Consider the following 15,155-nt stretch of genomic DNA (forward strand, 5'->3'; position numbering starts at 1 on the left):
GGGAAAAATCTCCAATAACATAATGGACATTTAACACTGGCACAGAGATCCAGATGGTTGATCAGTATAGTTACAGTCCAGTTACACAAGTGATCTCATCTCCAAGAAGCATTTGAATGCACAGCTTCCAAGTAATCTGAGAAAATAATGTCTCTAGAATGTAAATATTTATCTGGATAAAAACATTAGCACTAAGAGACCAAACTTTATGTTACTCCTGCTCACTGAGTAAGTGCCATTGCTTTCATTCTACAGATTACAAAGTAGAGGCACGAAGGAGCCAAAGAATTTCCAATAGAATCAAAATCTTTCAGTGCAGGCACACTCCCCCTCAGATCATTCTGCCTTGTGGTCAATCTGAGAAAGGTATGACAATGGATGAATCTCATGTCTCAAAGGCACCATGGAGAAACTGATATAAAACAGTATAAAGTCAGCTGTTTTAAAGGATGCTTAATTGGAGTCCATTGTAACGAAGCTGAACATACTTTTTAATTAGTCCATAAAAGCAGGCGGCTCATTTTAGAGCCAACAGGATACCACACAACAAAGTCCAATGCAGTATTTTGCAAGCAGTTGTACACAGACCATGGAATCTCCTACAAAACTCATTTAAACTAATCAAGAAAAGCATGTTCCTATATATCATATAGCAAAATACTATATTTAGAATTTTAGAGGGTTCTACTTCTCCACTGAGAAATATTTTTTCAAGATTTGCAAAATGAAACAGCAACAGAACAACAAGTCAGAAACTGGCCTGATATTTAGAACTAATCAATGGTCACTTTTATGCAGTGTTATCTGTACCTTAGGCCCAATTAACAGCATAACACTGTGGGCAAATTAACATCCAGCTTTATTTTTAATCCTTTCATGGGAAAATAAATTCAAATGTATATTTTATTCCACTTCATTACTGTGGATTCCTGAAAAGTAATGGCCAGACCTGTCCTGAGTTGTAGCCAGGTGCCTCCTGACCAGTACTAGGGATCGAGAGCAGAAAGTCAGGGTTGAATCATTTGTTCCAGATGGATTAAAGAAGAAAGTAACACGGTTTTCACAGCAGTCCCACACTTTAAAAACAGAGCAGAAACTTTGATCTGCTTTATATACACCAGATTTGGCTGGAACATCAAATCAAATATTCCAGTACATCTATGCATAAGTATTTGCCCATAATTTTGAAACAATATGGTATTCTTCCACAGGAGAGACTGGAAACATCTTACTGCAGCAGGTTTTAAAATAGAAGAGCAGAGCTTCTTAACTCATTTCTTTGTATAAGGCGGTAGCAAAATGTATTTCTCCCTAACTTTACTACAGCGAACTGATAAATGGATAGAAACAAATAGAATTTGAATTTAACAACTGGTTTTGGAAAAACACGCATTCCAGGAATGCAGCAAGAGTTTCTCCAGCTGTTTCTTGCTGAAATGTTAACATTCAGATTACTGGATACACAAATCTGGATTAGTCATGCAAATATTCCTCTTGTCTAACTCTAAAAAAATATGAACAAAGCTTGCAGTGTCTGTTTTTCTACAGCATGATCATCCATGTAGTCACCAAAGATAACTGTACCGCTGAACACTTCGGCTTCAGTGACCAATTAATTTCGAAACTGACATTTATGACAAAACCAAGAGTTTTCTCTCGTTCTCTTCCAGAACATAAGCTGATACAAGACTGCATTAATGTCAAGCAGCATTATTCAGGGCAAATGGAAATATAAAGATTTAGGCTGTAACCTGGAAAGGGCAATGTAATCCTCTTTTAAACTAATTTAGTAATTTTATATCTGTTTTTTGTGGCCATATAGTGCCTGGCCTACTTCCATGGTTTCACTTATCTAAAATACTAAAGTCACAACAGGACAGGTAAAAAACAATACTTCAGCATTAACATTTTTATCCTGCCAAAGTCTTTGCGTTCTTGCTAGACATAAAGCTGTCCAGGGGGGTAGAAGGCATCTATTCAACACTATTAACTCGCATGCCATTGAAAAAACTCCAGTTAGAGAATGGAAAGCTATGCTGACATGTCATCTCACTATTAAAAGACAGCTATGACTACGCACACTAGTGAAAGTAGCCTCTGTACGTACGTTTGCAACTGCCATGCATCCTTCCACCCCAGTTAGAAGGTGTTCTTTCCCTGGCTCAGCTGATTGCTGCTATTTTGTTTTGTGTCAGTAGCTCTGTAACATCACTAAGATGCCAGTAACAGGCTGAGGATCTTACAGTATAATTTTTCCTGAAAGATATTACAGCCCAACATGGTCAGCTGTGCTGTACTTCCAAAGTCACTAGCGACTTCAAATCCGGTAATTTAATATTGCTCAAGTAAATTGGTTTTTGACAGTTTGGGTAAGAGGATAAGTAAAAGCATTCCTAATGAAAAACATGCATATCGATACTATAATAAGAACATGTTTCATTGACTGCTTCTACTGAAGAGCGTTCTCAATAAAGACAAACAGAACTGAGAAAAGGTGAACTAGCTAGCATGAGTATGTAGATTCACCTGGGAACTGAGAGTACTTTAATGCTCTTCTTTTCAGGTTAGTCTTAAGAGAGAAGTACTGCTGTTCAGAATAAAGACCACCTGCAGGCTTACTGGTTCAGGAGATCTCAAAGTATCAAAACTATTGCTTCTAAGTAACAAAGGTGAAGCTGTTTTTCTCATGAATACCATTGCAGTTGCCTCCTGAAATGTGCTGAGAGGGAGGAAGGCACAAGAATCAGGGAGGTCCTCCTCATCCTATTGCTTTCATATCAAGCCTACCAGCAGAGACAAATACAGAAACAAGTAATTTTTAGCTCTCAGTATTAATCCTTCACCACTGCCACAGATACCGGGCTAACTGCTGCATCTTGACCCCTTACAGTCTTTTGGAGTGCATCCCACCTCCCAGGCTGACAGCTCTCTCAGTATAAAAGCCACATCATTCTCTTGTCCGCAAACCAGGCCAAGGGTTACAGTCTCTCGTGTATTAACTGTGATTACCTCGGCAGGGCTGACTTACACTCTGACCTGGCAATTCTGACACAAACTAAGAAATAGCACAAGCACTTAGGGGAAAAAAAAGAAAAACAGAAAATAAGAAACACTGAGTTGCAAAATGAATTACAATTAACAGCCATGGGGGAGACAACTGGTTTTACAAGTGTAGTAGTAAAACAATGATTAAAAGAATGGATACATTTGTTACTTGATGGAGAAGAAAAGCAACTTTATATATAATGCTAATGCTTCAAATCTTCCACTGCTTCTGTTGGCATAGAAAAGAAAAATTGTGACAAAATATTTAACAACATTGTGGGGAGGATACAAAAACAGGTCAGTATTTTTTATTCTCATTTTCCTTTTAAGTTTTCATATTGATAGGGCTTAATTAATGTATTTCTAGTACTAGAACTATCTGAAGCAATCTTCACATCATAAGCAAAGGGCAAAGATACCAAACCATTTTTGAAAAGGAAGCAAAATAAATGTGTCTTCAATATCTAAAAAGCAGCAGACTGAGATAATAAGCAATAACTATCCAAACAGTAATAAAAATAATAAACAGCCAATGTGGATTTGACAAGAAGAGGTCTTGCCAAAGCAAATTAATTAGCTTTGTTTTTGACAAGTTAATTGACCTAGCAAACAAAGAAGAAGCAGCAAGATGTGACATATCCCAACTTAGTATTACTCTCAAAATGATCTCAACATGGCATTTCCACAGAAAAAGTGGGAAACAAGAGTTACAGTGAATCAAAAATGGAATCTGAGCCAACAACACCATGCCAAAAAAGCAAATGTCACGTCAAGATGAATTTCTGTGTCACAGGCAAGACTCAGTAGATAACCTTCTGCTTTGTTCAGTATAGCTGAGGCTTCAGCTGATGTAGAGAGCTCTATTTGAACAGCATACTAGGAAAAAGGTAGACAAACTGTAGCAAGTCAGAAAACACTAAAAAAAGAGGTTCAGAGTTGAACTAGAAGATCCTATAGCTTCTCTCTGGCTCTACACTTTCACAATTTTTCTCTCCACAACAATGGTAAGCATTCTTCCCGCTACTACAAAATTATTGTAAGATTTTTATTTCTGAAAATAAAATGCATAGACCTTCATTGAGCATCTCACCACCTTCCACATAGGAATTCTTAGAGATTTCGGTTTCCTGTTTAACAGTATATTCTGTTTTCCTAGTTTACAATCCCAATCTCTCCCAGTCTGAGGGAGAAATCCTTTAAAAACATAGTAAATCTTTTTAATTTCCTTTATTTCCTTTCCAGGTCAGCACCACTTTGTAACTCTCTTATTTACCAATTCCTCAGCTTGGCCATAGCTTCCAACTTGTTCAGAAAACCAGAACCAAGATCTTCAAAATTCATTTAATTTGCTCCCTGTATTTAATTATGTGAAAAGAGAATTCCTGTGATATTCCTGCTTTAATTTATATTTCCTGAGACTGTTAAGTCACTTCATTGAGGCATGCCATTTAATTAACTGAAGAAAAATTCTCACTTTATATGATTGCATCTTATTGTGAACTTAAGAAGTCTTTAGAGAAACATCTGGGTGGCCTGAGAAGACTAAAAACTTGTCCCCCAGATACAGTCTGGTCTAATAATAAATATTGTACTGTCCTGAAAACCATTTCAGCTTCAAAACCATCAGCACATGAAACACAACACTCAAGATGGATCTGATACTGAGTCTTAAGAAACACAGTTTCTTCACAGAGAGATACTAGAGAGATAAAAAGGCTCTTTTCGAAATCTGGCTTCTTCCCCTGGGCTCTGAATATCTAATGGCCATTAATATACGGTAAACATACTGTTCTAAAAGGCTTTAAATATGAGAACAATGAAACAAAAAAGGCGTTAGTATTGAACAACAAAGCCCTGGGATTCCCTTTAAATGCCTGACATTCAGCTTCAAGGAGGCAGCTCTCAGATGGAGGGGAGGCAATGCTTCAGACAAGAACCCTCCAACTACACGTCTACATACATTCTTTCATTTTTATTCCACTTTTGTAGTATCAACCTTGCTTATCCAGTGAACTTCTGTTAAAAACAGGAAGCCTTCAGCCCTTTCTTTCTCATCCTACTCGAAAGAATGTTTAAGGTAAAAGGCAAATAAAAACATCTCCTCCTCAATTACCTTTTGGAAGAAAATTTCCTAGTCTCCACCACTCTTGGAAGTGAGAGTGGCTATAAAAAGATGAAGGCTGCTCCACCTGCTAAACTACAAGAGATAAGACAGAAATGACATGACTGCCAATTCTACACAGTTGCTCAGTTATTTACCTTATTTGCGAAGTCCTGGGGTAGAGCATAAGTAGTAATTTATTTCATTACCACTTTATAAGCCAGTCAATAACTGTATAAAAATAAAGGATCCTGAACCCTTTATGTTCAATCTAACTAAAACTGAGGCTCCACAACAAGTATAATTTTCCATTCAGCTGCTCTAATGTGTTAGAAAATCCATCAAAATAGTCTCACAACCTGTTTTTACAAAGTATAGAATTTGCATATTTAATTTAAAATATTCAGTCTAGCCAGTCTCCAACCTCCTATCCCTAATGTTGATTTTGATTTATGACATCATTTAGAATATTTACTGCATTAATTCTCATCAAAGGATTCATGAAAATCTTTTTTTCTCCTTTGAAATCGGCAAGCACCTCAACATTTTAGTGCTCCCTCTGCCAATAAATCTTCAACTCTCCTTATAGTTTGGAATTGAGAAACACTTAAAGTGTCTGAGAGTTAAAAAAAAAAAAAAGAAGAAGAAGAAATTACCAGTTGGTTATAAGAAAGAGAATTTCCAAACACAGTTTAGCTTGATGAAGAACAGTGCTGTGTGAAGTGCTTTAACACTATATTTTAAAAAGAAAAAACTAGGCAAAAAACCAATGTTATTTTTCTGTAGTTAAAAAATCCACCATTTTAACAAATAGTAAACAAACTAAGATTACTAAACTTGGAACAGTTCTCTGTCCTTAAACTACCAGCGAGTAGCACATCAAATTAAGAGAATCCCCAAGTAGCTATCCACTTGGCATTCCTGAGAGGAAATCTGAAAGAAAGAACGGGGAAAAGACTGAAGACTGATGGGCAATTGCATGAATTAGCTCAAGTTCCTTGGAATGGGGTAAAATTTGCTCCCTAATGTGACAGAACAGAGATGTGAAGAAAAAAGCAGGCTGCAAAATCTAGAGAGACCTATCATAACTAGAACCATTAGGACATTTTCTACCGGGGATCTGACATTCTTCTGAGGCAGTTATTCAAGGTGTATTCGATCCCACGTCAGTGAGAGAGACGGGATAGGATGGAGCATTCTCTGACAGCCTACGGCTAGCTACCAAAGTAAGAGAAGTCAAGATAGTTTATGGATCTAACTTAAAAACTGGTTTCCAAAATGGCAAAAAGGAGAAATAAAATGGATGACACCTGTAACACTGTCACATCTATACCGGGAATGCCATTTAAAAGCAAAAATACTACACTTTGATGAGAAATCAGAAAAGAAAAAAAAAAAAAGGCAACTAGAATATAATTATATTTTACCTGTGCTATCTTAATTTTTCCTCATTTAATGAAACCTTTAAGGTTGAGAGCTTTATAACAGAAAATTTCTGTAAGGATAAAGAGAAAGATAAGCACAATGCTAAAAGAGCAGATTGTGAATCAATACCAAAGTAGCTTGTGAATCAATACCAAACTCATTCTGGCAATCTTCCTAAGAGAAAAAAGACACATTTCCTTCAACGCTGCTCACCTCTGGGATAAGCCGGTCTAAGTGCTCAGCTCTATTTTCATGAGAAGGGTGTGTGGAGAGCCACTCTGGTAACTTGGGCTGCCCTTGAATGCTTTCTGCTAATTCCATTTGTTGCCAAAATACACTGCTTGCTCTTACATCCACACAAGCCTGGAAACAGAAAAGAAATGTATAAACCACAGTATTTTTAAAGTCATGCAATACACATCCTAGTGGATATTGAATTACAAAAGACATCGTAAGTTTTACATTTCCAGAGCCTTTTTAGATGCCCCCCCAACAGGAAAAGGCTCTTCTAAAATATCTAAATGTAGTAAAAAACTCATCCAGTTAGACACTGGATTTGTTCCTTTTAACATCTATGTAATTCCACTGATCTTAAAAAACTTACACCCGAATTAAACAATTCAGGAGAAAGACAGATTCACACTTTCTGGCACGTCCTTGTTCTGTGGAAAACTCAGCTGCTTATTCTAAGTTATATTTGCTAGACACAGTACAGCAGAAGAACAAATTAATTGTCTCCAAAGATTTAGACAAATCTACAGGAAGAAGTTTAGAGTCAAAAATATAGTGATAATAATTCATACTTAAATATCTCTAAAGATGAACTGCAATGGCTTTTCTGTAAGTGATTACACTGCCTTTTTGAAGGGTGATCTTTGTAATTTACAACAGGTTAAAATAGTAATTCTGCAGAACTAGGACTCTCCTATCATTCTCTATAGAAGTATAAATATAACCATAGAAACTCATGGAACACTAACTTTAAGAATGGCATTTGTATATCACCAGTACACTCTTTTATATTAGCATTTAAGTGTAGGGGAAAAAAAGTGTAAGATTTCTTAAATTAATTTTCATTTATTTAAGAGAAAAGGACACGAGTAATCAGAAGGTAAGAAAATTAGCTTTTTTTTTTTCTCCCCCAGAAATACAGAAGTGGTGCTCTGCACTTTGAATTTATTTCTTAAAATTATTGTTATAAAAAGATTATCTGCAGAAGCAGAGAAATGCTGAGATACCACTTTGTTTCTTTCTGGTATGGCCCTATATCTTCAGTATTACAAAGCAGTGAGCACCCACACAACAATTATGGTTTTTCATGAACTGTATTATTCCCTTAGATGATTTTAAACTACAAACGCAGTTTCAATCACAGAGTCAAATAATTTTAAAAACTCTTCCCTGAAGAAATATTAATAATTATTAAGAAAAGGAAATTTTCCTTATGAAATATTAACACTAGATGGTGCTGCCCTCATAGTTATCGAACACCTAGTTCTACTGCACTTAGCTGAAAATAAGAGTTGGTTTAGTTTCTTTAATCTAGACTAAAATCCACAGGAACAAAAAAAAAAGTGACTGAAAACAATTATAAAAAAAAAAAAGCTGAGTAGTTTCTGACCAAATTTTTGTCTTACTTTAGCAAAGCCACATTATTTTTACAGCTGCGTTTAGACTAAACCTTTAAATACTAGAACAATACTGATATACTTCATAATTATCAGTAATCACAGAATACATATATTATCAAAAAGTTCTTAAATTTTACTGAATTGCTATGAGAATAGATATTACGATCAGAATATTTTAGGTTGCACTATAATACAGTGTTCCTCAGAACTTCCCACAATAGATGGAAACTAAGTGAAACAAAAATCTAAGGGGTATTTTATAGCTTTACATACAATGAAATATATCCTACTTACAGAAGCTCACTATTTGGCATTCTCCTCTTTACAAATATGTAGCTTTTTCTTCTAATAGTAATTAATTACATAGAAAGCATACTGTACACTTAATAATGCAAACTTTACAAACTTCATTATTATTACATACAATTTAGCCAGAATTACTTTGTCTTTCCCTATCAAATTGTTTTATTTCCCACTACTTCATCAATCTACGTTTCTTTAAAAATTTGGGAACCCTCTCCCCCCCCCCCCAGTTTACCTCTATATGAAGGGTGTAACCCCCTCTGATTGTAATGGAAATTGGAAAATGGTTGGTAAATTGCTAATAAAACAAATAAGTTGTAGTTACCTTTGCTGCAAACTGAAGTCCCACTTTATCAGCTTCAGCCTCCAATGTTCTGCTGTATGGTCTATCAAACATAAACTGCAAAGAAGCACATCAAAGCTCTGGTTTTTAGTTTTGAATGTGTACAAAGCTAGAGCATTGTAGCTAGTCTAACCTCCTCATGAGAAATGATGTTTATCCATCATGTTCACATTCCATGTGAACAGTATGAATTTTCTTAATGTAATCTTTAATTCCATTATATGTAATTGATCCTGTATTCAGTTGAGGTGAATTCAAAGTGTACATACTTTCATTGTCCCTCTCATCAGCCGCTCTCACAGCATTTTGCAGCAACCAAAGCGGTCAATGCCAACTTTAAACTAGAAAATTTTCACTTCACTCTTTTATTTGAATTAAGATTTTTGTTGTAGCAACTGTATGTAAAAAATTCCAGTGGCTCCCTGGAACTTTTATGATGACTGTCTTTGAACCTGCTGTTGATCTATTTTGTATGGTAAACAGCCCACAGTATGAGATGCAGCCATAAACATTTTCATGCAGAAATCACTCCTTTGTCATGATTATCCCCCAAAACAAGTTGCAAATTGCCCTTGAGAAATCAAACTGGAAGACATAAATCTGATCAACCCCTCTCCGTTTTTTCTAGGGTATGACATTGCATTAATACACACTAAGAAACAGCAGTAGTTTTCTCAAATGGTTATTTAGTCATATAACTCACGAGTCTTCCGGCATATATAATTAATGTAGATTTGGATAGCCTTGCCCTTGTATATCAGGTTATAGTAAATGCAAATCAGGACTTGTTAAAACAGCCTGCTCCTACAGAGATAAGGAACATGTGACAACATTCTGATCTGGGCATTGATTAAGAAATACCAACTGAAGAATGGGGATGTGCAAGGCTAGCAAAGAAATAAAAAGGTCTTCTCAGCTCTTTATCTGGTTATAAAAATATGTCCTCCTTGTAAGTTCCAGGAAAAAAAAAAAAAAAAAGACAAAACAGATAGAAATGAAAAGCACCAAAGAAGTGGTCCAACCCTTTGAGTACGTAACTTTTATCTATAATTTCTTGCTTCTTTAAAGTTGTACTGATAGTTTTTCTTTACTAGGTCAAAAATAAATGCCAATCAAAGCTGATCCTCTACAGGTTTTTTAAAGCCAAATACACTAGTTTATAAGTAAGCATAGATGAGGTCACTTTTTAAATTCTTAAGTTTCCTTACAGACCTTAAGCATTGCAATTATAAATATATTTGTTAACAGTGGAATAGCTATAGTGGAATATATATTTGTATTGCCTTGAAAAATGCTCTGGGTCTACCAGAGTGCACGTATTCACTAAATAGCAATGATATCCCTGGCTAGGCTGTCGTATATTGCTGAAGAATCATTTTCCAGTTAGCCAGATAAACTATTTGTTTAATTATTAAATGTTTCTCAGACAGGGAAACGAAACTGGTAACAGGCAACAGGACTACCCAAAGTACTAACTGAAACAGCGTCTTACACCATCGGGCAGTTTCCTATTTCTTCAGTTACAACCACTGCTGGTTTTCTTCTCTGGGAGGTTTACAACAATTTTAAGTAAGAAAAGGTAGCATCCATCTCAAAACAGACATGCAGAACTTAAGAACTAAGAAACTGATGTTCTGAATGTGTCTTAATAGACCATCTAGACAAAGCCTAGAATTTATTCTAGAATAAATAAAGTCTAGAATAAATTCTAGGCTTTAGTTCCCATATAAAATAACTGCTGCTGTAAAAACAAAGCCAACACAATGCAGTTCAGGCAAGTAAACCCACCAGTTTTGGAGAAAAAAGCAGAACTGGAGCTAACATGCCAAAAGGCCTAGAAAGAGTCAAGGAGAACTATTTACAGTCAATAATTAAAAATAAACAATAGTCAGTAGGTAAAAAAGTTAAGCCTCTGAGGACATGAAAGTAAAACGAATACTGAAACAGAAGCAAGTACTGCAATGTGGCTTAAATTACCATTTCAAAAAGTGGGATGCTAAAACTTTAAGAAGTAAAATACAATTACAAAAGAGGAGGAAAAACATCCTCAGAAAATGTGCAGAAAGATTCATTTTCACATAAGCACATTAGGCAAATGCTGAATGGAGGAAACCAACAGACATTGTACTCCTGGGTGACTAACAAAAAAATTTCTGTTCAGCATCTTTTGTATATCAGATGAAAGCTTCTCAAGTATTAATCACTTATTTATTCTGCATTACATACGGCTACGTTTAATGTCTCCAAAGATGAGTTTGATCAGAGTTCTAAACCAGGCCATTTCTGTACAGTATCTCATATATGATAGATCTTTCCTATAGCACACTAAGACTATGAACTCAAACCCAGATTCAATTTGCAATCTAAAGCACAATTCCAATCCATGATGCCAAAATACCAGTTGAAGTTAGCCTAGAAGAGGAGAAAAGATGCTGACAGGGAGTTAAATCTTGCTGTCTAAATTATGAGCAGTCTCAGGATTGATTCACACTTTGTTTTTTCCAAATCCAGCTCTTCAAAATGCTGGCTAGCATTCATCAATGTATTGGTTTCTTAGCTACTTGTACAAATATCCAAGCTCTTTAGAGATAATTTATGTTCAGAATCCACACATCTACTCATTAGCATAAGAACTACCAAAACAGATTGGTTATGTTTAATTTCATCTTTCTGAGGAATCAGGGGAAATCTCAGGAAAAGCATCAAGAGAAGTCATAGAAACCAAAGAGCTCTTTCACTTAAATTCAGATTCAAGTTTTATGATGTAAGCAAAATTTCGTTTAAAGAAAACTCACTTTTTTAAAAAGAAATGGATCAGTAACTGTCCAGAGGCAAAGAGTAAATTAGACTGCTGAAGAAAACCGGCACCACAAAGCCTGTGAATTTTACTTTACGGGAATATATCCTGACTGAAAAGATTATTTCAGTAAGTTTTATTATAGCATGGTTTATACTTTAAAAGTATTTGGATTCTCAATTTTCTTATCTTGGAAACCATTCTTACCACTAAGAATGTATTTAAATAATTCCCTATATTTTATTTGGTTCAGAAACAATTTAACAACTACTCAAAATAAAGACATGGCATTTCAACATATACAACTTTAAAAGGTGAGCTACATTTCAAAAAGACAATCATCTAAATTAATTGACAATCAGGTACTCAATGTCTGTCCAGATAAATCAGTCATTTAGGGAGATTCAAAGTTCTTCAAGATGACAAATGAAACTATATATCAACTAAAGCAGATGCAGGTTTATAAAAACATTTAATTCAGAAACATACTCCAACATTAATTTTTGCTTGTAGTATTTATCCTCTAGCCTTTTTCCCCAAACATACTATTTAGTGGTACTATCTCCCCAGGTTTAGAAGTGTTTTTCCATGGAACTCAGGAAGGAGAATACAAAATGTCGGTCTTACCTCCTGCAATTTGCTCTGAATCCACTGGCCAACAACTGCCAAACTATCACGAGGACAGATGGCCCAAATCACAGTGAGAAAGATGAGTGATAGAAAATCCAAGAAGTGAACTAGGCTGGCTTTCTCCGCCTGCAGACAGAAATGGTCCTGTTTTCATTCCTTACTTTCTTTAGAACATAATAGGATTTGGAGACACTTTCTTAAATCACTAATTTTTTTCTTCTATGCAGCCACAGGAACAGGGCAAGCACAAGCTCCCCTGACTGCACTGTATAGTTGGGTACAAGATACTTTCGGTCTAGAATCCACACCAACTGCATAGATACAGCTGGAACAAATACTTTTTAATTTTTGTCTATATCCCAATTCAAGAGATCAAAGATCAAGATAAGATGATGGCAGCATGCAAAGTTCTTTTGTAAAAAGGCCATTAAATACTTCAGTTAGAACAAAAAAATCTATTAAAAGACCTAGAAGACTGTTCTTTACATTAATTTGAGAAGAGATAAACATCATTTAGACAGGAACACTAATGGGATAAAGGGACACTAGGCATAATATATTTATTTTTTATTTTCTGTTGTATTCCTTTAATTTCAGAAACTTGAGAGATCCTGAACAAAGAAATGTAAATTCTTCTGGTTTTCAGAGCACTATTTGACATGCAACAAATTGATCGGAGCACTTACAAGCTGGATCATGCAATACTTTTCTCTGTGCCAGCTGGGTGACGCAGGTTCCATACAAACCAGGTAAATTCTTTTTATTATTAGAAATATTTTTTTTATAAGTTTAACAAGTTAGATGGTTCAACTGAGCCCAAGAAACTATGATGTGAACTGCTGCTCATCCACAATCATACAAGATGTGGTAAACCAATTCTCCTGTATTTCCACTGCCTTTAAAATGTATTTACCCACTTCCAGATTGGTTTTGCAATTTTAGCAGAATCTTTGTGTTTACAAGCTTCTCATTATGTCCTCTAAAACTGATGGACAGGCAATGAATGCAAATTTTTAAAATTATATGTACAGAAAGAAATGAATCTGGAGGCAAGGAAGCACTTTCTTGCAAATCACCTCAGCCTAGAACAGTATGAGCCATATTTCTATACCATCCTCTTTTTTCATAGTTGTACCTACAAAGCACGACAAAATTAATACATCCACTCAGTTCAAATGGCAAAAAAACTACCAATTTCAACACATCCACATCAAGATAAGGAAAAACTAAGTCTGTGAAAGCAATCATCTGTAAATGCAGAATCGAGTTCCATGCATTCTACAATTTGGCATTCTAAAAGTGTGTGCTACTATAACAAAAATATAATGTATTTTATAATTGTTTATTAAAGTATATCCACTTCTGTAGATATTAGCAACTGTAGGAGTAACAAACCGAGTTGCTGAGTGCTTCTAATTCCTTATGTCTGCACTATGAGGAGAGGCATCTGCAGACCAGGTTCTAAATGATTGTTAATGGTCAGCCATAATCCATCTGTACATGTATGAAAAAAAGCACTGGCAGACTTTGTGCTAACACTGACTACTACATGACTTCTGACAGTTATTAAGTACTACAAGAGTAATAAGGATATACTGTAGCAGAATATTCTCATTTCAAACTCAATTTTCATGAATTAGAGACAGTCACACTGAAACTTTGGTTGGTAGTGATAGGATAAATCTTAATTAATCGGTATTAATTTCAGAATTTTAGACAGCTTTCTTTAAATACTTACTGCATGTTCCAGCACAGCGTGAGCTATTTCATGTCCCAAAATGAAAGACAGCTGATGAATATCAGAAACTGCATCTAGCAATCCAGTGAAAACAAACACCTGACCATTCTGTAAACAAAAGGACAGTGAAAATTAAGTAGAAGACTCACAAGCAAAATACTGCTTCAATATTATTGGTAATTTTTGTATCATTTTCAACTTACTGGAAGCACAAAAGCGTTTACACCTGGTTCGTCTACCACATGGATAACCCACTTGAGCTCTGAGACCTGTGGGATGTCCTTATTGCTTTCAGATAAATGACCAACAACTCTCTCCACAACCTGATAGCGTGCATCTGCTTCAGGTAACATTTTACCTTTGAATTCCTCCATCCACTGAAAAAAAAAAATTCACTGATTGCCATGCAGAGCAAACACACAGTAAACAACTAAGTGGTAAACTAATTTAGCGGCTACACACAACTTAGCTAAATCTGAGTTTTATTACGTTTTTCTTTCACCATTCCCAGATAGGGAGGGGGAAGGGTGGGTGACCAGCTGCGGTCGTTGGCTGCTGACCAGGCTCAAACCATGACATAGCCAAAGCCAATATATTAGAATTCAGGCTTTCAGACCCACAAGTTAAGGACAAATAAATTTAAAATGAAATAAACTGACCACAGATCAAAAATAAGATAGTATAAACTTGGTCTTACAGCATCCTGTATCTAGCATTTCCTAATACACAGTTAAGCCTGGCATCAAAATTTGGCAAACCTTTCTATACCTTCCTGTATTTCCATCTGAAATTGCAATTTTTCTGTATCTGTATATTCCTATTGTAATTTGTAAATTGGACACATTTATACAAAAGATGTAATTTAAATTTAAATATATACTTGTACTTCAGTTCTTATCTCACATTCTCTGTCAGACAGGAACACAGTGACATTTGTATATGGACTAACAAGTTTCATTGGCTTTAGAACCAAAAGCCACTGAAGTCAAACTTACAGAAATTATTGCAAAGGATAGTTTAAAAGAAAGCAATGAAAGAAAAATTAGCTGATCCAAAGAAAAAAAAAGAAAAAGAAGTAGAATTGAATGCTGGTGGAGAGTATTACCTTACAAAGTGACAGCTTAGAAGAGGGAACCTTAAGA

At 35.4% G+C, this 15,155-nt stretch overlaps 1 protein-coding gene across 4 annotated transcripts in view; it reads right to left on the reverse strand.

Annotated features, from left to right (window-relative positions):
• Positions 1-15,155, reverse strand: part of OMA1 (OMA1 zinc metallopeptidase) — a 109,841-nt gene that overhangs the window by 92,017 nt on the left and 2,669 nt on the right. For all 4 annotated transcript variants that reach the window (XM_033008825.2, XM_033008826.2, XM_042803716.1 and 1 more), the window contains exons 4-8: positions 14,217-14,390; positions 14,014-14,121; positions 12,273-12,401; positions 8,831-8,905; positions 6,785-6,934 (exon numbers count right to left, since the gene is read on the reverse strand). In XM_033008825.2, the coding sequence (XP_032864716.2) occupies positions 6,785-6,934; positions 8,831-8,905; positions 12,273-12,401; positions 14,014-14,121; positions 14,217-14,390 (636 nt within the window). The remainder of the gene's footprint in view (positions 1-6,784; positions 6,935-8,830; positions 8,906-12,272; positions 12,402-14,013; positions 14,122-14,216; positions 14,391-15,155) is intronic.

Source organism: Tyto alba, unplaced genomic scaffold, assembly GCF_018691265.1.
Source record: "Tyto alba isolate M040663 unplaced genomic scaffold, T.alba_DEE_v4.0 Super-Scaffold_1000006, whole genome shotgun sequence".
Classification (NCBI taxonomy): domain Eukaryota; kingdom Metazoa; phylum Chordata; class Aves; order Strigiformes; family Tytonidae; genus Tyto; species Tyto alba.